General features: G+C 43.5%; 2 protein-coding genes and 1 long non-coding RNA gene across 5 annotated transcripts in view; 1 reads left to right on the top strand and 2 right to left on the bottom strand.

Annotated features, from left to right (window-relative positions):
* LanB1 (laminin subunit beta-1) overlaps window positions 1-3,874 on the top strand; it is a 63,238-nt gene extending 59,364 nt beyond the window's left edge. For all 3 annotated transcript variants that reach the window (XM_075669492.1, XM_075669494.1, XM_075669493.1), the window contains one exon: window positions 697-3,874. In XM_075669492.1, the coding sequence (XP_075525607.1) occupies window positions 697-836 (140 nt within the window). In that variant the 3' untranslated portion in view covers window positions 837-3,874. The remainder of the gene's footprint in view (window positions 1-696) is intronic.
* The window catches only part of LOC142557560 (uncharacterized), a 36,684-nt gene extending 26,982 nt beyond the window's left edge, over window positions 1-9,702 (bottom strand). The window contains exon 1 of the long non-coding RNA XR_012822783.1: window positions 9,119-9,702. This is a non-coding gene — a long non-coding RNA (uncharacterized LOC142557560). The remainder of the gene's footprint in view (window positions 1-9,118) is intronic.
* Window positions 9,703-14,801: 5,099 nt separating this feature from the next.
* The window catches only part of LOC142557554 (uncharacterized), a 32,978-nt gene continuing 21,149 nt past the window's right edge, over window positions 14,802-26,630 (bottom strand). The window contains exon 9 of the mRNA XM_075669490.1: window positions 14,802-25,173. Coding sequence (XP_075525605.1) covers window positions 24,862-25,173 — 312 coding nt within the window. The 3' untranslated portion in view covers window positions 14,802-24,861. The remainder of the gene's footprint in view (window positions 25,174-26,630) is intronic.

The following is a 26,630-nucleotide window of genomic DNA, read 5'->3' as shown; positions in this document are numbered from 1 at the left end:
CACGTACGTCTACGCTAATGTTCCTTCATCAGCTTGAGTTTATGCCTGCAGTCATTTGCCGAAATGACCAGCTTGCCTGTGGTTACCGGAATACAAGACACGTTCGGCGCTACGACAGAATGCTCGCAACGCACGCTGCTTCGATAGCTCTCGCTTGGGGTCGACGGCCAAGCGGCTAGCGGAGCGGTCTCGCGCGGGCGGGGGCGGACTCCAAAACAACCGGAAGTGGACGATGTGACGTCGCATCGTGACGCTGAACCAGTGAAGGCAGAGCTTAGCCCCACTTGCTCGGCGAACGAGTTGAGGAGGAAAAGCATGGCTAGGGAGGAGGGTAGCTTCTAATCGCTTGTAGCTCCATTAATACGTAACGCTTCACTTAAATTGTGGTGCGAATGTTCTACTTAAGCTGTACCCTACGCGTCTACAAAATTTGTCCGAACCGTTTCAGGGGCCCTTTAATAAAAAAATATCGAAGGTACAGTTGTAAGCTGCATCAATGTGGCGTGGATTAGCCGCGATCGTTCCTCACAGCCTTCTTGGATAACATGCAGCGCAGACTTGAAGCTCCTTGCCTTTCTGCAATTTTGTATGCAGATGGAAAAGGGAAAGTGAAAGATTGGGTGTACTGGCTGGTTGCTGTTTTTCTACTTGCACATTATATGTTTTTTTGTTTTTTCTTTTCAAATGTTTGCACAGGCATGGAAGATGAATTTGACGAGAATGAGCAACGGCTGCAGGACTTCTCTGGCATCTTGGAGCAGTTGAATCAAGAAATGATGAATCATCTGCAGCGCATCGATGAGCGGTCCGCTAAATATCGAGATTGTCAGAACTAACATTGGGCAGCCTAGCCTAGCCTCCCAGGGGGCACCACGTACATGTCATGTGCCATGTACTGGTTGGCTCTGTTCATCAAAAGCACACCACGAGGCAGCATAGTACTTGGCTTTCAAAGAAAGGTACAGACGGATAGTGAGCCTTTTTTCCATCGACAGTGATGCCACCGCATCAGCGATCGACTACAAAACTACGCAGACATAGCTCCAACGTGTGTTATGCACATGTGTTATGACATTTTCATTTTCGTGCTCACTCCACACAAGAAAAAATGATCGACCCTTGAACTCAGTCATTGTACCCGTTGAACAGGCAAATGCATTAAATTAATGGGACGTTACATCGTACCACCCCATTAATGCAATGAGCAAATTCACATAGTAGCTGTGCATTTGCATCAATTTCTGCAAGGTTTATTTTTTGTAAGTCCAGCAAGTGGCCTTCTGTAGAGATTCATACAGACATGCTCTGCCTTTGGGAAAGAGGCTCATTTTCGAATACTGGTAGCAGCCATTCAAGTAGAAGGTGCTTGTTTGCATGTTGCCCAATGAATGCTTGGATGAGCAGACCAGTTGTGTGTGAGCTGGGCTGCGAAACAAGTGAACAGTTGAAGGCCTCTTCAACACGAGGACATTGCTGCATGCATGAGTGCAGCTTTCTTTAGAGGGCAGTGCAAATGACAAAAGAAAATTCACTAGTTTTTCCACCATGTTGTCTGTGCTCTTTTATGCGAGTGCTTTTGACCTGTCTCAAAACTCTGCTGTCAATCATCAGAAAGTGTGCGGTAACAAGAAAATGCTGGAAATGCAGAAGGGCTGACCAAATTTGTGACAATTTTCCTTCTTTTATTTTTCTGCTTGGTTCATGCCTAGAAAATAGTAAAATTTATGCTCACTCAACCGCAGATTGTGTAAACCTTGCAAGCAACTGTTCTGTCAATGCTTTTGTCATGTCGCTTACAATGTGGCAACGTTTCCTGCAACACCAAGATATTTTATGATGACAGCTGTCGCATTGCTCTAGAAAAAAAAAAGATACTTATGGCAAATTAGCAGGATAGTGGAATATGCATGTCCCTTGCTTTCTTTCATGTGCTTAAAAAATGAGGCAATATTAGAAACTATCATGCCAAGCTAGCAGAAAATCAAAGTAGTGCATATAGCCACACAGACATGCTTTCATGCTCATTTTTCTCACTTAAATTTTGGTGATGCAGCCTAGCTGGTTTTCCTGAACTCACTGCCAATGAACCTACTAGTTCACCTGCCACAGGGGTGTCACAGGATAGCGTTGGAGTGAGCACTGGTTACCACCTCACTTTGAAGTGCCCACTCTGCTGTTTGCCATGCATAAATCAAAGTACAGCTGTCTACATCACTCTCATATATCTGTATTTAATGAAGCAGATCAACCTGTATACTCATAACAGTGTAAAGGAATCAATGGAGGAAAAAAATGTAAAAAAAAGACGAATGTAGGTGCTTCGTGTGTTGTACTCGGTCATGTGTATCACAGTTTGTGAAAAGTCCTGCCAAGAAAATATGTGCCAGTTTGCAAAGCTGTTCTCAAGATGAGGTTTCTTCACACAGTACCGGAGCAGTGCAATCTTTTTACTTTTTTCCCTTGTTGCGCAACTTTTTTGCATTTGTTGCTGACATATTGTGCTACTTTACAGTACACTCGACTGGTTGCTTTAGAGCGCTCTCGTGGCATGCTTTGCATTCGGCTGGTTAGCTCAGAGCGCTCGGAGGCAATTTCACCTTGTGGCTGAGAGCTTTAATGAGTATTTGGAAAAGTGATCCCGAAAGTAAAAGCATTTTCGTAAATGATCAATCGGAAATACATACCCAGAGGTGACTAGTTTCACTTATCATAAACAGATTTTGACTTGTTTTTGCAAAATCGCCAATTAAATCCTCTGTTTGCTTTTCAAGGTTTTTAGGGGCCATGCTGGGAGCTCACACAGTCCATTTAAAATGTAGCAACTTGGATTCACATTGTTTCACAAGTTTCTTCACATGTAAAATTTGAAGGTGGCCTGGACTGGTGCACCCATTTAGATAGCAAGTCTTGTCATAAATGGGAAAAGTAGCCTAAATATCACCATCAGCACCTAGTTTTAGTATTGTAATCAATAATGGTGACCCTGTCTTGAATGTACTTTCGCATTTATAACAAAATGCATTTATCTTCGAAAGTGTGCTTGGTAATGCAATTTACAAAGTAACTTGTTTCATAATTTTTAGTGGATATTTCAAACGACGCATTCTACTTGTTTCACACTATCTTTTAGAAAAATCATTCAGTTTACTTCTTTCGAGGGAGCTCAGCTTGGCCCAATCTCATCCGGTTACCCTGAACACGAGTTGATCATTAAGTTAATTGTTCACAGCTGGTCAACAGGGAGGGCTGAAAGGCTTTTGAGTGAAGGATTACTGTCAGCGCAGGAACAACATTTTCCACGGACTGAGGAACGCAACATCACAGTCAGCTGACAGAACTTCTACAGCACAAGAACACATTAAAAGTAGCACACTGGATGTTTTTCCTTATTCTCCTTTAGTCCATTTAGTGCAGTGCCTTACAGCCAAGTGTACTTTTTCCTCTCTCTCAGAGGAGGGCTCTCAGATGTGCCAGTACCACTGCCACTCACTTGCACCTAACTCATGTTTTCGTCCATGCTGCACATGTATGTGCATGCTTGCAAGTGTTGGGAGAACCCTTCATTATGTCCTATTGACTCCTATTTAATGCTTTAGTCTGCTTGCGTCTTTGTCCTTTTTGTGTGTGTGTGTGTGTGTCCTTTATGGTTCTATTTCCTGTTTGAGTGCCGTGCATATTTCCGGAATAGATAGTTGTGTGCACAAATGTGCACAAATTATTGCTGTGTGCCATGATCCAGTGAATACCCTCTTTCACAGCCAAAACACTGCACTGGTCAGAAAAAAAGAAAGAAAGTGCCTTTTGTTTGTTGACAACCCATATTTGTTGGAATAAAAGAATGTGTGCCAAAACTATGCTGACACTGTACAACTCATTCAAAGCCAAAGGTTCACTGAAGAGAAAAATGATTTCTTCCGTATCACTAAATTACTCTACCACAATACCAAGAACCCCACTCTTACCATGAGAAGACGCTTGGTAAGCCAGAAAAAGAGCAAAAACGAAACGAAAGACGGGGGTAACGCCTCGCTGGAGAGTTCCCCACCAGTCTTCTAGGGCCTAGTTAACTATTTAGCGCTAAAGCTCGGCTATGTTGTGTTCTAAAGGAGCCCAAGATTGAACAGGGCGAGTTTCTGGAAATTTTACTAAGTTAATGTAAAATAAATTTTAAAAAATACTGAAATTCTTGAAGTCACACCGACGTAACTGGCATCAGGGTTTCGCATGCTACGCTGGCATGCCGAGAGTAATTTGATAGAATGAAATCAGCTGTGCAATTCTGAATGGATTAAATATGCTGAAAATGTAATGTTTTTGGGGTCACAGATAAGAGTATGCATATAAGCGTTTTATGTAGATGTAGTTTTACTTAAGAAGGTCATCAGGAAAAATGATGCAAGTAACCAAGCATGTGTTTAGCATTGTTAGTAACATAGGCAACATGTATGCAACAAGAAATGCAGCTGATGCGGATGCTGAGGTAATTGTGAGAGGTCACAGAATCTAGTAAGACACAATCAAGAAAATATGTGCCCATAATAGTGTCGAGGCCCTGTCGAGTTATTCACATGCTTTTAGACAATGTTTAGCTGCATCATCCATTTATTGCACCATGAGGATAAATGGTTAAGATCTTGAAATTTCTGCTGATCAAAGGGTTGGGCTAGCTTTTCTATAAAGGATTCAATTTCCAGCAAAAGATTTCATTGATGAGAACATGATACTGTCGGGGAGGTCATTAATGCAAATCCACACAGATCCTCGTGGGACACTGGATGAGACACGGGAGAAAGAGTAGACAAACACTTGTTAGCGGTTGCATTCTGGGTGCGGTAGGAAAGAAAGTCTTTAATCCAGTGGAATACCTTAGCGTCTATGTTAAAATGAGTAAAGAGCAAGGCACAATAGACCAGGACAGAAGAAGAACACAAACGACTGGACCAGCACTACTCGAGACTGGCAAGCTGAGACGGCGATCAAGTTGACACATAAAATGCCAAGATCGGTGCAAAGGCTTCGTTGAAAGAAAAAGACTAACGTAGAAGAAACATGCTCAAGTAAAACTTGCTTGGGCTAGTTGGTTCATGCTTGAATGAGTAAAGAGCAAGGCGCAATAGTCCTGAACAGAAGAACACAAACGGCGGGACCAGCACCACTCGAGACTGGCAAGCTGAGACAGCAATCAAGTTGACGCATAACATGGCAGGATCGGTGCAAAGGCTTCGTTGAAAGAAAAAGACCAATGTAGAGAGAGAGAGAGAGAGAAACTTTATTTGGTTCCTTCAAGGATTTAGCGTCTCGAGGTCTCGGTCGTCTTGGGCGCCGGCGACTTGGAGCCTCTTCTGGCAAGGGTGGGCCCCTATTCCAGGGCTCCACTGAGCCTAGCTACCTCACTAGCGTGCTGCACTAAGGCCAATGTAGAAACATGCTCAAGTAAAACTTGCTTGGGCTAGTTGGTTCATGCTTGAATGAGTAAAGAGCAAGGCGCAATAGTCCTGAACAGAAGAACACAAACGGCGGGACCAGCACCACTCGAGACTGGCAAGCTGAGACAGCAATCAAGTTGACGCATAACATGGCAGAATCGGTGCAAAGGCTTCGTTGAAAGAAAAAGACCAATGTAGAGAGAGAGAGAGAGAGAGAGAGAGAAACTTTATTTGGTTCCTTCAAGGATTTAGCGTCTCGAGGTCTCGGTCGTCTTGGGCGCCGGCGACTTGGAGCCTCTTCTGGCAAGGGTGGGCCCCTATTCCAGGGCTCCACTGAGCCTAGCTACCTCACTAGCGTGCTGCACTAAGGCCAATGTAGAAACATGCTCAAGTAAAACTTGCTTGGGCTAGTTGGTTCATGCTTGAATGAGTAAAGAGCAAGGCGCAATAGACCAGGACAGAAGAAGAACACAAACGACGGGACCAGCACCACTCGAGACTGGCAAGCTGAGACGGCGATCAAGTTGACACATAAAATGCCAAGATCGGTGCAAAGGCTTCGTTGAAAGAAAAAGACTAATGTAGAAGAAACATGCTCAAGTAAAACTTGCTTGGGCTAGTTGGTTCATGCTTGAATGAGTAAAGAGCAAGGCGCAATAGTCCTGAACAGAAGAACACAAACGGCGGGACCAGCACCACTCGAGACTGGCAAGCTGAGACAGCAATCAAGTTGACGCATAACATGGCAGGATCGGTGCAAAGGCTTCGTTGAAAGAAAAAGACCAATGTAGAGAGAGAGAGAGAGAGAGAAAAACTTTATTTGGTTCCTTCAAGGATTTAGCGTCTCGAGGTCTCGGTCGTCTTGGGCGCCGGCGACTTGGAGCCTCTTCTGGCAAGGGTGGGCCCCTATTCCAGGGCTCCACTGAGCCTAGCTACCTCACTAGCGTGCTGCACTAAGGCCAATGTAGAAACATGCTCAAGTAAAACTTGCTTGGGCTAGTTGGTTCATGCTTGAATGAGTAAAGAGCAAGGCGCAATAGACCAGGACAGAAGAAGAACACAAACGACGGGACCAGCGCCACTCGAGACTGGCAAGCTGAGACGGCGATCAAGTTGACAAATAAAATGGCAGGATCGGTGCAAAGGCTTTGTTGAAAGAAAAAGACCAATGTAGACGAAACATGCTCAAGTAAAACTTGCTTGGGCTAGTTGGTTCATGCTTGAATGAGTAAAGAACAAGGCGCAGTCGACCAGGACAGAACACAAATGACGGGACCAGCACCACTCGAGACTGGCAAGCTGAGACGGCGATCAAGTTGACACGTAAAATGGCAGGATCGGTGCAAAGGCTTCGTTGAAAGAAAAAGACCAATGTAGAAGAAACATGCTCAAGTAAAACTCTTGCTTGGGCTAGTTGGTTCATGCTTGAATGAGTAAAGAGCAAGGCGCAATAGACCAGGACAGAAGAAGAACACAAATGACAGGATTGAGCAAAAATATTAGACAGGGTAACAGAGGAGTACAGCGCCATCATACTCAATATTTTTTATGTAGTTTAATCACAGCCAGATGGCGAAATGCATTTTTTTCTTTTCCTTTTTTTTCCCACAGTATAGATAAATGAAATGAAAATCCTAAGATTACCGAGTGTACCAATGCCTACAAAATTGATGCTTATGGGATCCATAGGAAGAAAGTTTCAGCTGTGAAGACATGGGAAAGAAGCAGGCACAGTACTACAGAAAAAAAAAGAAGTGGTTATACACTGAGCAGTACTGGCAAGGAGAGACTAAAGTGTTATCATGGCGTGCCAGCTGGATAAAGCAGAGCCCCAGATAATATTCCAGAACTTGCACTGGTCAGTTCATAACACTTCCAGCCAAGTAGAGCTAAAAAAATCCTTCGCATACTCAATGTTGTTATTGTACTGCATGTTTATTTGGGAGGGAGGAATAGGCTACCCAGTGATAGGGTTATTGGTTTGCTTAGCACGAGGAAAAAGATATTTCTTTTTGTTCAAAAGCCATTTTAGAGCATTAGAAATTAAGCCACGGTGACCATGGGTGGGTTATAAATTAAGTTTCGCTGAGGTATGAAGCGTTGGACTGAGGAAACCAGTTCATTCTGTAGAGGCACCAGTTTTCCTCGCGCCCCAAGAAAATTGCACATGAAATCAAGGAGGAAAGATTGCATTTTGGCTATCATTCTTACATCTGTCCAACCATAGCCTAGAATTATTTTATGCTTTTTGTCAGAAAGGTCCGTGCTTTGATGGATGGTAAAGTGAATCAAATAAATTTTTTAGCACTTCTGTTGGTCGGTGTCCATCGTTTTATTACTTCATGAATGAAAGAATGATCACTTACGCCAGGGAGGTAAGTAAGAGGGCGAACTATGTCAGGCGTGGTGGTCAACACAAGATCAAGTATGTTGGAAATAGATGCAGTGGTTCATGTTGGTTGATGAACAAGTTGGGCTAGGTTAAAATCACACAGGCTTGGGAAATGAACACACTCGGAAGAATTATATTAAAGAGTAGTAGCCTGATCGCTCCACACAATGGTACGGCAAGTGAAATTGCCCAGAAGGAACAATGGCAGGCTAGGGAATTGGATGGTTACACCTAAGTGTGCCGTGTAGTTCATTACAAAGTGACCATGGCACAGTGAGAGGCCGATAGCATGTGCAGAATGGAAATTCTTGGTAGTCAGCTTGAGCATAAACACAAACTAAATCCAGAGCAAACAGAATAACAATAGGTGAAGAAACAAGCGAGTCACTGACAGCAACTAATACGCCCCCTCCAGAGCAAATGCCACATTCGTACCTACAAATATTGTAGGTTTTATTGCAGTCCAAGATTTCGCTGTCTTATTTTAGCCGATAGCCACGTTTGAGTGAGAATAATGATGCCTGCTGAATAGGAATCGGCGATGAACGATAAAGTGGTTTGGCTGTTAAGGACGCTTATTTGTGAGTAGATAATCGATATGTTGTGGTTTTAGAGTGCAATATTAACTAAGATGAGCTGGCGTGTGGCGAGTTTAGTGGTTGTAGTTGTGCAGGACACATAGCTTTTTCTGTCCACAACCAGCCTGCTATAATGAGGCATATGTAAGGATGGCAGCTTGCTTTTACGCGATTGTCACGTGGCCCTGCAGAAATCTTTGCCTAGGGATACACCATGCAGTACCCTTAAACTTTGCTCTTGGGCAAGAACACTTTTCATTTCGAAGACAAAAATTTCACAATAGGTCGAGTTTTGCTCGCGACGACATTACCCAATTCATCTGTGCCCTCGAAATCTGTCCCTCCTGGATATTCAAATTCAGCTGACGGGAAAGAAAATTGCGCACCTGCGTTTCAGACTGCGCCCAATATTCCAAAGTAGTGTTGGGGATTCCATAAAATATTGAATTTTCACGTCTCAAACGGTCCTGAGATGTCGAGGCTGGACTGCAGTGTGGCCTGTTCTTTACTCACTGCTTCAGCAACGATGCGTGGCACATCAACAGTGCTCGACTGCCTGTGTTGTAGCTTACTTCAATAGATGCTTCAATTGCGGCTACTCGAACGTTAGGCGTATACCTTCGAGCTTCTTTATTATTAAATTAATCACGACCACCGATTATCTGTCCATGCCGCGATTCAAATTTCGTGGATAGCTGAAAGCACGTCGTCATTAGGCTTACCGCTTAAATCCTGAACATGGGATGATTGGACTCGACCTCACCGCACAATAATAAGCCTTCCGCGACGAATACACATTCAGACAAAGTTGCTCGCAATACTTGTGGACACGGGAGGAGCAGCAAACAAACATTTGCTCGTTCGTTTAGAGTAGAAGCGGCGTGCACATGGCTGCGCGCCGCTCTCCCGTGTCCATATTAATGCTGGCTAGGCGATGCCAGTCGTTAAGCAGCGGTTCGGTAAAGTCCCTAGATAAAAAAAGCCTTCTTTTTTATCTAGGGAAAGCTTGCGTCCTTTGGGGCTTATCTTGACACACAACAATAACCGTAATATCTTCTACCTTGCTTGCATTTCCTTTCTTGAAAAGTGTGCGCTCGCTACTTTCCTGTCAATAATGCTATGTCACGCATGCCCTGCATGCCGTTCATCATAAAATGAAAGTAGCGAGCGCGCAGCGTTAAAGAAAGGAAAGACGCACAACTTTATATGCCGATTGTGTGGAAGCAAATTTTTGAATGCGTAAAGGAAACCGTCCGTCCGTCGACGGTCGCTTTGAAAATACGACCTGCAGCAGCGAGCGAATTCACCTTCGTGCTGCCTCTCGCTTCAACGCGAACAAATTAGCGATGAGAACACAGCGCTCACAAAGCTTTATATCAGAATTCGCCGCGCTCTGCCAGCATCGCATATCGCTTTCAATATAGGACCCACGCGGCCGCGCCATACAATAGGCAAAGTTACACCCTTTGAGGTGTATCTCTGCCACACAACGATAATCTTCATCTGCCCTGCTTGCGTTAAATTTCCTTTTTTGAAAACGCCGCGCCCGCTATAAATACTTTCCTGTCGGGAATGCTATGTCATGCTGATAACGCCCATGCCGTTTGTTACTGGAAAGTACCGGGCTCGCCGCGTTAAAGAAAGGAAATGCGGACAAGGCAGATGACGCGATTATCGTTGTGTGGCAAAAGGGTGCAATTTTGCTTAAGAATGTACGCAACCGCCTCCGGAGTACGGCTAATCACGGTTGATAATGGTTCGACGAGAATAGTTAAGGCGCTAAAGAGCGATAACTGCTTACAATAGTCGGAACGTCGTCGACGCACCTTGCGCCGCGGCCACCTACAGTAGTTTGCTTGCGTCATCAATTCACCTTGCGCCGCCGTCCGCAGCAGTTCGTTTTGCCGCAGCACTGTCGTTTATATAGTGGTCGAATCAAGTTTCATAATGTTAATTCATCATTACACTGAGCTTTGTGCACATGAGCAATTAAGTGGCACAATGCTTGCACATACTTAGACAACTCGATCCCAAGGGAGTTTCTGCGTGAATTTTTTTAAAGAGTGTATGTACCGTTCGTTTGCATGGTAGACGAAAGGAATCACGATGCATGCTCCGCTTATCTTGATCCATAAGTCCCTGAGCGTTGAGGCCGGAGACAGATACCATATGCCACAGCAATGAGTGTGCAGATGCAGCTTCGTCTTCCAATGGGGGAAGATGCCATCCGCCAAGCTGGGCGATCATTTGCTAGAACGCAGGGAGGGTTCCTGAGCGACGAACACATGGCTGTCACTGCCCTGTACACGTCCACTCGTGGGATGCTTGTCATGACACTTGCAACACAAAATAAATAAAAAGTACTGAAGCGAAGCTAGCCTTCTTTGAAACTTCTCTCTGGCTTTGCAGATCATGGCAGCTGCTGCTGCAATCTTGCTGAATAGCTCACACATGGGAAATAAAAGCATTACATGTCCAATTGACCAGCAGAACAGCTTGAAGCTCTAACCATTAGGCCACAATCACATGCATCTCTTGCCAGCACAGGGAGGATTCCTTGTAAAAGTACAAGAATGAGCCCTCCAAACAACTGAGCAACCACACCCATTACAGAAAACTCGACTCTAACCCAACATCAGAATACAGCAATACTGTGAAAAACACAATAGCGGAGCTCCTGGCCAGGGAACTAATCACGCAATCTGAATATCGCTTCATGATACCCAAGAACGAAAATACAGGCTGCTTTTATCTTCTTCCTGAAATACATAAAGTACCGGTCGAAGAAATATTTGCAGCAGAAATCCCAGGTCGGCCTATTGTGTATGATAACAACACACCTACTGAGTCACAATCTAATTCCAAAATCACCACCTGTCAAACATCCCCACCAGCCTCCCATCTTTTGTTCAAGACATGCCACACTTCCTTCGAATTATAGACGGCACCAACGCCAACCAAATCCTTTCCGACCACGCTATTCTAGTCGCTTTGGATGTTTCTACCCTTTTCACTAACATACACATGAGTGAAGGAATTGACGCTGTTTTGAAATCCCTTGCAATCAATCCCCATGTGCACGCTCCTGAATTTTACCTGTCACTCCTTAGGTTAGTTCTCACGCTCAACTATTTCGAATTCAATTCTGTTCACTTCCTGTAAACTTTCGGCACTAGCATGGGAATACCATTTGCTCCCACGTATGCAAACATTTTCATGGAACAACTTGAAGCAGACCTGTTGAAATCCTAACCCTTTAAAACCCCACACCTATCTTCATTATATTGATGACATATTTATAATATGGGAACACGGCACAAGCGCTTTAACCGACTTAATTAGCCATTTCAATCGCTTTCACCTGAGTATTAAATTTACTGCTCACCACTTTCCTAGTCAGATCAACTTCCTCGACACGACAGTCTACATAGAAAAAAGAAAACTGAGAACAACTTTACCGGAAGCCTACAGATAGCCAGTAATATTTAGACTACAACAGTCATCGCCTGCGGCACTGCAAACAAGGAATTTTTGTCGGACAAGCGAAACGAATAATAAGAATCTGCAGCAAAGACCACGATTATATCCATCACCTAAATGACCTTAAAACAATGCTAGCAGAAAGATACTATCCAGAAGTTGCTCTTGATAGAGCTTATGATAGAGACAGTCAGAATTGGGTAGGAAACAGCCTACACCAGAATCTGACAGACCACTAGCCTTTATAACAAAATATTCTAATGCACTCCCAAACATAAACGACACCCTACGAAAATACCACCCAACATTATCAAGTAACGAGCGCCCGAGAAAAGTGTTCCCAGATGTACCAAGGGTTACCTATCGCCGCAACAGGAACTTTAAAGACATGTTAGTGCACGTAAAAGTCAGCCAACATCATTCCCCCGTAGTAAGAGCATGTTGTTGCTGCAGGTGTAAAACCTGCAGGCACCTTCAAAGTGACATTAATATTAAAAGCACTGCAAACAGTTATACACACGAAGTGAAATGTAGCTTCACTTGTACAAGTTCGGATGTGATTTACATGCTTGAATGTTCCTTCTGTAAGAAACAATATCTCGGGAAAACTGGACAATCAATGAATGTCAGATTAAACGGACATCGCGCAGACACAGCTAGAAAGCTTCCCAAAGCCGTCGCCGAGCATTTCAACCAACCAGGTCGTAACTTTGACGAACTTAAACTCAATAACCTACAGTCAAACTTCCGTTCTGAACGAGAAAGAAAATATAGAGAATCATACCTTATCCGTAAGTTCTAGACATTGCAACCAATAGGCATAAACATTTCAAAGGGAGCTTTAATATCTATTCGCTATGCTAAATTTCAAGCTATAGGCAACAACACTTAGTTTGGTCTCTTAGCGTTTCTTTTCTTCATCTTCTTTCCATTTTTTCCCTTTTATTTTTTTATTCATTCCATTTTACACATTTTCTATTCTTACATTCTTTTTTTTTCACGAGCACCGGTTTCTGCGCTCCTTCTATCATCTCTTTCAGAGACACAATAACCCGCGACCACCAGCGAAACAGGTAACAGAGGGCTGCCGTGCACGTCGTTGACACGCCGGCCGACACACGGGCGTTGACATGTGATTGACAGACGGCTGTGTCCCTGGCCTTGTGCACAGCACTCCTTTATTCTCAGTTCGACACGCTCGCCGCTAACACACCTTTGCTTGCTGCCGCACCCACCGGCCTTACGCCCTCTTCCCTTTAGAAGAACCCCACCTATATACACTGGCGAGCAAAGCATATGTCGCCTTGAAGAAGACAAATCCACTTGTCAAAACGTTGGCTCCTGCTTTAACCTTTCTCGTTTTGCTCATCGTCTTGCCAGCACCAAGTAGCACTTTGAGACTACTGCCGTGCTCATCACATCGTGTTGCACATGCGCGCAAGAGCAAATGCATGCAAGAGCAAATGCATGCAAAAGCAAATGCATGTGCACCAAAGACACAAGAATAAAACAAGTAAATAATTTCCAACCCTGCTACAGTCTTTCACGTCTTTTCTCTGGATGCACCTCTCCTCACCTTTCTTTCTCCTCGACGAACATCAAACGTCACCTTCGTCCTCGTGGCATCACTCGTTCGACGTCTCGCAGTGTGCATTTGCACGAAATACTGTTTGCACTTGCATTTCGGCACTGCTTAGATTGGTGCAGTGCAAAAACATTGCCTAACATTAGAGTTGCATAGTATAACAATAAAGACAATTCTATGCATCGCATTTAATCAACCACTTCACAAAAGGTTCGCTTCACAAAGGTTCCAACATGTACATTGGATCTGCATTTTTTTTTACATTTTCTTTTTCTCACCCTCAATTGTGTTTTGTTAATAACAAGGATACTTTGCAAGAGCTCTTTTTCTTTAGCACAATTACTTTCTTTGCAAACTTGCTAAAACACAATGAAACAAAAACGGTAATTATGTTTGCTGTGCAAATGAAGAAATTGGTCAGTCCATATATTTCATAAGCAAAAAATTTCATGTGATGGCTAAAGAAAATTTGGTTTGGGTCTTTGAAAATCACCCAACTGTACAGATTTCAGAGTCTAACAATGAGTGATTCTATCTCGTGTGCACTTATGGTAAGCCAGATTTAACTTTAAATTGCCTAATAGAAGATGAGCAACATTTCGAGTTGGGCTAGTTGGTTTTCCCATCACTTACAAGGGAACAGCATAAGAATACACTGACGACAAAGCAACGCATGAATTAAATGCACAGCACTATACTTTCAACAAATGTTTACTTTGCCAGTAGACAGGATTGTATATAATAAAAAAACAAAAAACTTGTCGACCATGCAGTTCAACATCATCCTAGTGTGAATTGCCATGACTGTGGCTAAAAAACCACCCTCAATGAATGCAAAGTTATTTCTAAAAAAAAGCCGGCACCTACAAGGGTTACAGCACATGCTGGTAATAAATGCGTAGGCTGTTCTCCTGTAGAGTTTTGTGTGAAAAAGAGCCTATTTTTTTCAGAAGACACCGGCAATTGGTGTATTTACATGATTATGGGAGCAGTATATATGCCTGGTATTTCTCATTTTGTTGTGGTCTGTATGAAAGCTTGTCTACTGGCAAAATAAATGTCTGTTGAAAGTACACCATTGAGAGTGGATTAGAACTGAGATTAAACAGCGCGAAAAAGACGAGGACACAAGGAAACAAATACCACAGACAAGCGCTTGTCTGTGGTATTTGTTTCCTTGTGTCCTCGTCTTTTTCGCGCTGTTTAACCTCAGTTCTAAGTATAAACCAACTAGCCCTCATCAAGATCTTACGAGTGGATTATTTTGTCTTGATCATATTCTTACGCTGTTCCCCCGTAAGCAATGCCTAACAGAACACAGTAAACAAAGGAAACAGAAATGTGTGCATTGCATAACTTTATTTCTTACACATCAGCGACACTGTACTGCTGCTCAAAGAAGCAGACAGTTACTCATCAGGCAAGAAAGTGCGCCTTACTTTGAACATACACGAAAGGGACGGAAACCGGACTTTGGTAACACCGAGACGAGCACAGGTGGGCACAAACATGCCATGTGGTACCAAGGTTTTAAAAAAATATAATAAATTATACAATGCCTTTGCATATTCAAGGTGCACAGCTAAATGAACTGTCCAAGGTTTCACACCGAGCTTTTCGGTGCAACACCTCTACCTAGCCTAAAGGTGTGTCATTCCACTCAAAGGGACACTAAAGGGAAACAATAAATCAGTTTAGACTGATAAATGTACTCTTACAAAACTCTACGTTCATTAAGTTCACTGGCAATAGGTTGTTTATTAGAAGCAAAGAAGACAGTAGACATTTTATTTCTTAAATTTTGCACTGAAATTCCATTACCAGCACGTCGGTGTGAGGTCATGGTTGTCACATTTCCTCATATATAGGCAGCAATGGCTCAGTAAAAATTTTTGAAACTCGGCAAGTTCAGCTTTTGCCTTTTTTAGAATAGAATGCAGTCTATCTTTACCGATGAAAACATTAACCAGGCCCATGTAAACGCCATCAAAGTCCGTGACGTTACAGTGAGCTGGTGTGGAAACTCCGTATTTTCTGGCTTACCAACATTCCCGTCATGATGAGAGTGGCATTCTTTTTTTGGTATTGCAGAAGGACAATTTACCGATACAGCCCAAATTATTTTTCTCTTGTGTGCCCCTTTCATGGAATTCACAAGGAACTCTACGCAAGTTAGAATGCATCTACAACATACAGGCTGCTACTGAACATATCATTAGGTGGGATAAAAAGGATTAAGCATTACTAACCAAGGTTTGTCCATCACGGCACAAATGAAATTTGACTACAATGTTCTAAATTTGACGCTTCTATGAGATGTTGGCATGGCTACTCTTGTTCATTAAACACTCAATCTTTCATCATCCGAGTTGGAAGTTGACCTCCAAACGGTGATGTGCAAATGTATGTTGTGTGTTATAGCTTCACGCTATCCCAATGCCTAATGTAGCCTCAAATAATAATTTGTGGGCTCCAGAAATATTTTAAGAGCATGTCACAATCACTTTAATCTTGCTAGCGAGGCCACTTTTCTTTCTTTCTTCTATGTTCACCCTGCAGTCGACAAAGCAAGCAAAAAGATTACAGCTAAGCACCACATAATAGCATCCTGGGCACAACAGACAAACTTAGAAATGTGAGATGAACCCAGACAAAGTCCTAACCACTCTCCCCTTTTGTGCCAAGAAAATGGTGCCAGCAGTAACTGCATAACTGATGCAGGATATGCAATAGCGACCACGAGGAACGTGTTTTCAGTTTCCATTAGGTATGGCATCGCCTGATGTCAGTATGTCCATGTTACGCTGCATGACCACTCTTGAAAGTATTACTAAAACATAATCAATGCGCTTTACTAACTAAAGCTGAAATCCCGTGACATGTACTTCAATCACGGTAACAGTGTAGTCATTGCGAGGAGAGATATGGACATGCCGGCAAAAAAATAGTTTGTAAGTGTATTTCATGTGCTTGTTGTTAAAAGGGACACCAAAAAGAAACACTAAATCAGTTTATACAGTTATGTTTCTAATTTAATGATAAGAGGTTGATTACCATAAGAGCAAATGAAAGTCAAAGTTCAATTTTTGTAATTTCCCGTCAAAACGCCTGTGCTGGTAGCTACTGTGATGTCGCAGATTTCAAAAGCGTCTTTCTTCATATTGTGGCTCGTCAAACATTTTCTAAACATGGTATGTTCAGTCCTTGACTCTTTTAGAGTATAATGCGCTCTATATTTAATGATTTAAAAAATTTAACTGGGCCAGAGCAGGCGCTGTCAAAATCTACATCACGCTGAGCTGGCAAGGAACCTATTTCGCTTCTGCATGTTTTGTATCTTGCCAAGCCTCGTCATGTTGCAAGAGTGGCTTTTTTGGCATCATAGACGAGTAATTTACAAATGCAGCTGAACTTTGATTTCCTTTTCGTGTCCCTTTAACAGTTTGTAACAAAACCCACCTCAGCCACAATGTGGCCCAAAACAAACAGGGCAAGAGACAAGCATCAGTACACAGCTAGCATTGGAGTAAGACCCCTACAAGTGCAGAGGGCATTTGTTGGTAGCACACAGAGAATTTGTTCCCAAGCATCTTTTTTAACACATAAATGCACCACTATGAACACACATTCGTGAATCTGGTAGAAACACTGAGCTGTTATGCAGAGAGGCCAGCGCTTTACTCGAGAATTCCGCAAGCTGCACCGCACTGTTATGCTCTTTTGGTTGTAAAGCACCAGTGTTCAAGAAGGCAAAGCAGCTCATCCCCATGCATGGTGCTGGACGTTGGGAAAGGATCTCTTACAGGAGTACTGACATTTATTTTCGAATGTCGACAGATTGCAAGCCAACAGATGACGCTCAACAAGGAGGTTAGGAAACTGGAGATATTTTATTTTGATACTACAGTTGGTCTTCAAATGCCGGGCCTGACATCACTGATGTTATTGCAAAGCCATGACATGCAGCTAAATTCACTGACATCTTGTAGCAATAACGTAATGTGCTCCTACTAAAAAAAAGTTGTAATAAACAATAGCACTGTTCATTTTGTGCATCTTCTGTCACCCTCAAATAGAGGCCACACGTGTACCTAAACATTTGTGTCATTACGTTACACTTGCCTAACTACGTTATATTTGGTTAAACATAGCATTCTGCATCATTAACGTTTTAGTTGCATCAGATAACACTTCATGTACCTATGTCATTTTCTGTAAGCATATCAGTCATTAGTGCTACATTTGCATAACTTTCACTTTGCCATTTGTGCAAACATCACTGAAAGCTTCGCTTCACAACAATGCCTACAGAAGCGTAAGATCCGGCAATTGTTTTTTTTTCCAAGGGTTTTGAGAGCTTGGGCTTTCATTTAATGCAAAAGAGAAAGCCGAAAATGTTATGTCAGTACTCCTTTAAGCAAAAGGTCCAACTGGGGCGAGCTCAGATTTCCTCATTCAAGTTTGCATAATATTTAGAAATGTTCTAATTAGACAACCACTGAACTGCAACGTACAATATTTGTTGCCTTTAAAAAAAAAAATGATTCTGGTGACTTGCTAGAAGCATACCCCAGCTTTTTGTTTAGAACTTCTGTTTAGAAATTTTTTTTTTAAACTTTGAGAAGAACAGCAAAATTTAAGGAAAATTCAATTGGCAAGTTTTTAACTACTCAACACTGCAGCAAAGACAGCTGTTATAGATCTGTAAAGTGCTGCTAACTGTTCAAAGTGTACAAAATAGGCATCTTGTAGTCTGTTGCATTGACTTGCTCAGTTACCCAGGTTCTGAAATAGTTGGGTTTCCTGAACACCAAGGTAGCTTAAAGCCTTACATAGTACCCAAATTTGTTCTCTATAAATGCTCCGTAAGGTACAAATTACGGAATCATGACATTTGCTTTTATCATAGGGCTAAAGTTCTATAAAAGGGCCGTCTTGTTTTTGTTTTCCCCATCAGTTCCTGCAAACTTTATGAAGGCCGCCTACGCCAAAATTCTAAGACTACCAGTTGCTAGAGTTTGGAATTACTGTAACAAATAATGTAACAAATATAGTAGAAATTGGTTCAGTCATTGCCCAACAAGAGCATTTCTACACTTCAGGGCTTTTTGAAGGAATAAATCAAAGCTGGCCTTGAGCTAAAGTTTTCTTTTAACGCTGCGAATTTGTAACATGCTTTATGATAAGTCAATGGCCCTTTGAGAACAGACACAACCCGAGGACTTGCATCAAATATGTTGTTTCAATGTTTGAGCACACAGCTTTTGTCAGAAAGAATGGAAGAAAAAATGTGTGCACTGCAATGTAGTCAAGCATGTCACAAGACAACCCTGAGCGACAATGTGTCCCAGTCCTCTTAACTGCACAAGACATCTTGCATCCAAAAAAAAAAAAAGGAACATAAATACAGTAAAGAATGACTTGATGTCATTTAAATGTGCAAACAAGTGAACCTAGTGAAACCATGACTGCACTACTGCTATGGACCACTAGAGTGCAATCTAGTCTAGTTCCTTCTTTTCACAATGGTGATGCTATTCCTGTCCTGTGTTCACATAATTTTCACTCTAGTGGTAACTTTCATCTTGGCAAAAGTGACTGAACGCTTCTGTATTGTCAACATCATTTCAGCTAGCCTAAGTGTGCCCTCAAGTGACTAATCTCACCGTGACAGTACAATATGTAATGCAATGCTTACAGATATTGTGTCATTGTTATACTAAACCTAATAGCAAGAATGCATGTCAAACTGCTGGACTGCTGTCACTGTTCGAAACAAAAGTGGCTGCCACGTAATCTATTTTGGTGCCTCACCTGACCAAAAAACAAACACACCTAGTTTAAGTTTGCTTTCGACATGCAAAATTACAACTTAGACATCATTTTACATTTTAACACTTTTCAAGAAAAAGTGCCAACAACCAAAAATAAATGCGCACCTGTCTCTGTACCCTGAAATCCAGAAAAAGAATAAGTGTTCGCACTTTTCAATTCAATTTTTTGTCAATTTTACCACAGTACATATACTCAACAAGTGCCTAAATGCAGCTTCTTTAGGAAATTAAAACGTTTATGTACACAACACACAGGACATCACCTGAAGATAGGCCACATCACTTGCAAGCAACAGTACAAAATATCCTTTCTGGAGACAGGATATTTCGCAGCAGCTTTGCTCACATTCTTTAGAATGTGATAATCTCGCACAGCAAGAGCATACGTCAATAAGGGGGCTTAGTATCGTGCCTTAAAGGACTCCTCACCAGGTCTGGCCATTTTGAGCTGACAAGCACAGTGCATGCAACACGTGCTCACGATTGTGTCTCCTAGGAATTAGATCGCTATGCGCCACAGAAAGAGCTGAAATTTCGAACTAAGTGCCGTTTCTCTTCTCCTCGTGGGTGCCGCACTTCAAGACGGAGATGACGTATATCAGCAAATGCGCCTACGCATACGTATATGCTGCGATGTCGCTCATAGTGACACCTGGCACTCTGAGAATTAGTCGAGAAAATATCTGTTTGTGTAATCTGTTGCTTCAACAGACGAAGTAATGCTTAGAGAAATAATAACCCACACAAACCAAATGTCTGCATGTTTCTGTTTTACTATGCACCACAGCAAGAGAGCTGTACTTCTGTTTCGTCTGCTTGTTCTTACATCGTGCAGTCGCGCGCTGAGAGCGAAAAAACTATCATTTTCCACCACGTTCCAGCGCGAGATTATGCTCTGTGATCTCCTTGCGTCCGCCTCAGTGCTCACGTAGCACTGAATTATGCCACTAGTCAAGTGCACAGCGTACAAAATCGTGTACTGCGCGAAATGAGACAAACGCAACAGCTTGCAGGTGTGACCATCAGAGGAAGTGAGCCACGCAGAAAAAAAGCGTGAGAAAAAGAAAGAAAGAAAAAAACAAGAGAAGGCGGGGCCCATGATGTGTGCGTCACGCTTCTGGTAGGAGAGAATGCAGGGAAGGAATTTCGCTTGCAGAGGCTAGATGGTGCAAGTGGAGAGAGTGTCTCTCTTGGCAGTGGCTATAGGTTTGCGGCACTGAAATCATAGGCTCACAGCACTGAAATATCTCTATCTCAGCTGTTAATGAACCAATTTGAAAAATTATTGCGGTAGAACACTCCCAAAAAGGCGCGTAACAACTTCCAGCGTATAACCAAAATTTGCTGTGTGGCCTAGTGCGGGGCCCTTTAAAGTGCCGATTCATTCAACCTGCTGAAGTTTAAGGTTTAGCATACATTGTGCAGCCCATAAAGGAGTTAAACAATTCATTCTCCTAAATCACTCTCTTATTACCACTCAATTTTTTTCATGGAGGTGGCAATTTCACAGTGCTATTTGTTTGGTGCCATGTTAGTATGTACTACTAATTGGCTGTTTCATTCAGCATAATCACAATACACATTGTCTACAGTGATGCCAAGAGAAAGACACAAGTCTTTTCACTGAACGAGACAGTGGTTCTGCATGTTGAGGGCATGCAAAAAGTCATGCAGAAGTAGACCACGCAGAGTGGTTACACCCTCCAGGTGACAGATGCTGCTGTTTCCTTCCCTGAGCAAATTTACATTTCTTGTCTGGCAATGCCACTGCAGTGGATTTGTATTGTTGCCTTACTCTTAATCAAAACAGGGCAATAAGGCATCCAGACATAGTGTTAAAGAGAATGTGTAACAGAACGCCAACTCTGTCTGAAAAGGAGCACGAACGAGGCATCAATTCAGCCGAATGAGATATTCCTGCACTTTTTCACGAAGAGCTCTGTGGCCAATGCCAAGCTGTCAGCTTGGCTGTTAAAGGCACGTGTTACACCCGAATCTCGTTATAACAAAACAGGATATAATGAAATAATGGATATAACGAAGTATATGAAATTCCCCTTGAAATGCCCATAGAGATCCATGCATTTAAAACTTCGCTTTAACAAAGTGAACTTGTCCTGTCAATGGATATAATCAACTAGGTTTTTCTCCAAAAGATACCCAACCGTCGCGCGCCGAGTACATTGCTTTCCACTGGGTTGGCACTCTTTTGCCGCGGCAGTTCAAAACTATCCGCGTCCCCGCCATCAAATACATTGTCGAGCAACACTGGTCTTTCTCACCACCACGTATAGCTATGCACCTGTGGACAAGGAGCAGCTTCCTATCCCCCTTTTCCGCTGATCTCACTCTTGCGCAAGCCTGGCAGCACGATCTGTGTGGCTCTGTGCTGCGGTGCGAAAGATTATTGCATTCACTTCTCACTGTCCCTACGGTGCACAGTGCAGGCAGCCACAGCTGGGCATGGCCTCATAGGCCTCCCCAGCACAATTTTGGGGGTCACATCCAAGCCGTGCATTAACGTCTCCCTGATAGGGGCGGCCTCCGAGATCGCAAGGGCGTCAATGAAATTTCGGAGGCTACGATCCGGCCGGGCCAGGTTGGCACGGCAAGGTTCGCTTGCCTTCTTGATATCGCACAGCGGATCGCTGTGTTGTGTGCCACGTGCTGTTCGACCACGATGAGCTAAGTGGAAAGCGGATGCAAAAGACTACCAAAATGAAACAATAATGGATATATAACGAAGTAATGTCGGCTCCCCCTTCAACTTTGTTGTAACGAGGTTCGAGTGTAGTAGAACTGAAGAAAGTTGATGCACCAGATGCCAAGAATGCATGTTGTTAACAGTCCAAAACTGGCACAACTTAATTGTCACTTTGCTGCTGTTGAAGAGGTCTGTACTGTGCTCCCTTATTAACGCCACATTCAGCAGTATGAAGCCTGCATTAGGTATGTATAACTACTACTACTGCTTGAAAATGAACTCACAACCACAAAAGGATTGCCAGCAGGTTTGCATTCGTTGCTGGGTGACTTGACAATTCATAAATGCAATATTAAGATAAATAAAGAACAATATCTGCAAGCTTTGTCTGGTGCGCAGCAGTGGTTTCAAAAATGCCACGTGCAAGAGCTGCGTATACAAACAACATCGATAACACCAGGTGTAAGCCCACGCTGAAGTGGTGTAGAAACCACTCGCAGCGATCTTGAAATAGATACAGTGATCTTGGCACTACTTGTCTCATCTGGAATGCACCGGTACACTATACACAAGGTGATGCCGCACTTGTGCTGTAAGTGCTAAGCACAAGGCTGGCTATACATGCATATATCAACCACCAATTTAACGCGTTCACTGCGACGAGGGTCAACGGTGGGTCACAGCAGTTATTCCCCCTATGTGGCTGTGCAGGGCTTTCTTGCAGTGTGCAAGCAACATCTTTTTTCTAGCAATCAGCGAGAGAAAAAAATTCTTGTCGTTTCTGATCTGACGTGGTGAGGTGCTATCTCTTGGCGCCTTGAGGAAGCTTCAAAGGAGAACAACTCCCTGGTGACTTACCGGTGGGTCGTGACGCATCAGGGTAATGTGACAAGTGACCCACTGGTGAGTCACGACACACAGGAATCGAGACTACAAGAAATGCTGCCGCAGTGGACGTGTTAAGAGAACACAGAGCTTGGCATTTTAGCCGTGCGTGCAAAGCCTTCATGTGCCTTGCAACATGGTACAAGAAGCCAAAGAAAAAAGAACAAACATGCGTGACGAGTTTTCAATATGACCCGGGCAACAGCTCTTAAGCTGCTGCAAATTGGCAAGGAGCTTGGTGCAGCAAACTGAATGTAAATTTGCCACTGAAGGAGATTAGCAGGAGCGACTAATGACCGAGTGGCAATGTCACGACACACAGCATCGAGTGAGAATGACAGGCTGTTGTTGCTCCGCAATCTTGCGGTTGGCCCATGGATGCTCACAGCTTGTGGAAGCACGACACGGTCTAGTTTTTTAAGCAATGAATAGTAAAACTCAATCAGCGGAGTCTGATAAATGTGTCAGGTGACCTAACACTTTCAAATCTCTCAGAGCTACAGGCCCTTATTTTACTAAGTACTATGGATACTATAATTTTCGCAAAGTATTCTAAACAGGAAGCAGCCATGCTTCAGACTGTCTGCCTCATCAATTCCTAGTGTGATCAAATAACAATATGCAGCATTGTGCGATGCCTACAATACCATGATTGCGAGTTACTTCGAAACATCTCTTCAAACAAGTTGCACAGCAGGTCACCGAAAGTGAGTGAAACTTGCATCATATGATACTATTGAAGTTCTAGCATAAAGCTTAATTCCTGTATTTTTAAATCTAGAATAATATAGCATGCCCACAACACCGAAAGCGCCATTGAGTGATAGGTGACTTGCACAATAGTGCCCGCCCCTCTTCCGTACGCCAGCTGTAACCGTACCACTCAATTGAAGATCTGGCTGGAAAACGACGGTGACATCCACTGTCCCCTGGGCTGCAACGAGTCTGGTCTGCAAACAAGAAGACCCACAAGAGTGCGCTGTTTTGTTTTTGTTTGGCCCCATTTTTAGCGCTGTTCATTTTTCCAAGTCATGTACCAGCTAGGTCATCAACGTACGTTATAGAAATGCATCAATTTTTAAACGCAATTTTAGTCTTTTTATATCATTATTTTTAAAAATAGCATAAGAATGATAGCATAACTATCTCAGCACTAAGAAACTTTTGTCAGAAGTTAAGCAAGGTGTTGTTTCGGCAACGCAAAAATGTGCATCCTCACTGTTAAAGCATTCTTGTCTGGGGAGTGCTAAGAGTTCGTCTTTACGTGGTGTACAACCTCTGTCTGCCTGTCTGTCTCTCTCTCTCTCTCTGTGTACGCATGTGTGTGCGTGCATGTCTAAGAGAGAGAGAGAGGGGGGGGGGGTGAAGGAGTGGGAGAAATGGTAGTTGTCAGTGTAGAACCCCCACGCCACTGCTGGCACTGTACTCGTGCTTCTGAAAATTTACAAATGCAGCACTTTTACCAAGTTTGGCGAACCACACTTTTGCGAAGCAACAAAGCACTTCCCTACTTGTGCACGAGATAGACAGCCAAGAGCCCATTCACATCGGTGACTTGCAGAGGTCGCGAGACCAAGTTGGTCGCAAATGGTCACTTTGGGTGAAAAGCCACTGTTTTAGGTCAGTTGCTCGATTTTCCAGTCGCATAACTGCAGTTGCAAGCCTACTGAACCAATTGGTGACATAGGAGCAGGACGTCTGTGTACACTGACGCTTATTTTAGGCGGCGATGGCGGTGTGAGGCTCTGAGCAAACATGAAGGCCATCAATCGTGAGACATTTCAGTGTGGCAACGGGCAGGTCGTGTTTGCCAGTGTGATCACCTTTCACCCTGAGTAGCTCCTCGGTCACTACTCATGGTCGGTTGCGCGACCTCTGTCAATCATCCGTGTGAATGCACCTTAAGCGCCATATCTGCTGCCTGCAGAGCACACGCTCACGGTGGATACATCGTTTCGAAGCTTTTTGCAGGGCCTTTCAACAGACGGTAAAATCCCACAGCTTGACCGTCTGGTCATAGGAGCCCGAAACGATGAGGCAGTCACTGAACTGGAGGCAGGTGACCCCATCCGAGTGGTTGCGCAGTGTGACGAGCCTCTGGCCGGTCTCGAGGCCCCAGACCTTGAGCGCACGGTCGTCGCCAGCGCTGACGATGCGCCACTGGTCAGCCTGCAAGCAGCGCACCACGCCCGTGTGGCCCTCAGACTTGATCCAGTCCAGGGTGCGCAGGCAGTGTCCGCTCGACAGGCCCCACAGCTTGATAGTGCGGTCCAGGGAACCGCTCACCACCTGCGGCACAAGAGGAATCGGTGCACACCTGATCAAAGGCTCACACATGGTGTCAGCATTACCTTTCACTTTACAAGTGAGAGTTCATACAGACAAGATGAAGGCATGTAAACGAAGAGGGCTCAGCGTGGGCATAAAGAGCCAATCTGCACAGTACAGTGCGCAATGCCATTATTAAAAGTGCTAGTACAGGCCACAGCATGCATTTTTGTGAGCACTGTCTCGAAAATTCTCGATCACAAAGAGTGTGCAGCTAATTTAAGCTGGGAACACGGAGCGATATGCTCATCTGTGGGTGACTGGTGGTGACCCACAAATAGTGCCAATCACTGAACTACCACAGACAACTGCAAACCAGCATGGCCATATAGTGAAGAAAAATAAGACTTCTCAATTATGTGGAACCAAACTCCTGCTCCTTCACAAATGTACAATAGGGAACCACACATACTAAGCATTTCAATACCCTGCAGCTCGGCCGCTTGACAGTTGGCGTGGGGTTTTGTGCGCTATGCAGATTCTGAAAGTAGTTGTTGCCTGTGCGCTTATTTCGGAGGCCAGTAGGGGCCCTATAACATAACACTATTCCAATCTGCTTTTATTCCAAATCGGCCATTAGCCCACCCTGGCAGGTCAGATTGGTTCGGGTCTGTATGGTCGGATGCCACACCCATATGGGCAGAGCCCGAGCCATTTTGACCTATCGCGAAGAGCTAATGGCTCATTTGGAATAAAAACAGATAGGAATAGTTTTAAGTTATACCGGCCCTGCTGGCATGGCACCGCAATCAAAAGCCCTAATAGCTGCAAAGTGAAAGTCTTGTAATGTGAGTCAGCATTTGTGTGACGCAACATTCAAGCTTGCTCTATTTGTGCGTGTCTATGGACCAGCAAACACTGGTTTTTAGCAATATTCTCTATAATGCCTTTCTACTAATGCAGTGTGTACTATAGCAAAGGTACGGAAAAAGAACAACAACAGCAACAACAACAATAAAAAAAAACTGTCTTTTTCAAAGCATTGTTAATCAATATTTTCATTGAGTGCAAGAAAGAGAGCATATATTAAACTTTTTTTTCGTTTTTCCAATGGGTACGCTGCTTGTGAAAGCTTGGGGAAGTAAGACCAAATTATGGGAGATTTTCTGCAGTTTTTTTTTCCTAGCAAAATGTTGCTAGTTAAATAATTCTTTTAAAAATTCAGCAACGATTACAGTACTTTCTAATGTGAAATTCGAGCACAGCTCTATATTTGTTTTCATTTTGTGATATATTGGCTGGTGTAGACAATCTGTCTCGCGCAGCACATTGCAAATGGAGCGAAGTGCGGCGCGATTCACAGCAGTCACCACCAAAAGACCTCCTAGATGACGTGCGCTACCCTTGCATCATCTCGTAGCCATTGTCACAGCACTACACTTTTCTTCTCACGCTTTTGCCACACCCTCCTCTACTTT

This window comes from Dermacentor variabilis, chromosome 9 (genome assembly GCF_050947875.1).
Source record: "Dermacentor variabilis isolate Ectoservices chromosome 9, ASM5094787v1, whole genome shotgun sequence".
NCBI classification, from domain to species: domain Eukaryota; kingdom Metazoa; phylum Arthropoda; class Arachnida; order Ixodida; family Ixodidae; genus Dermacentor; species Dermacentor variabilis.
Note: the sequence above shows the minus strand (reverse complement) of the source record. Positions and strands in the feature narration are given on the sequence as shown.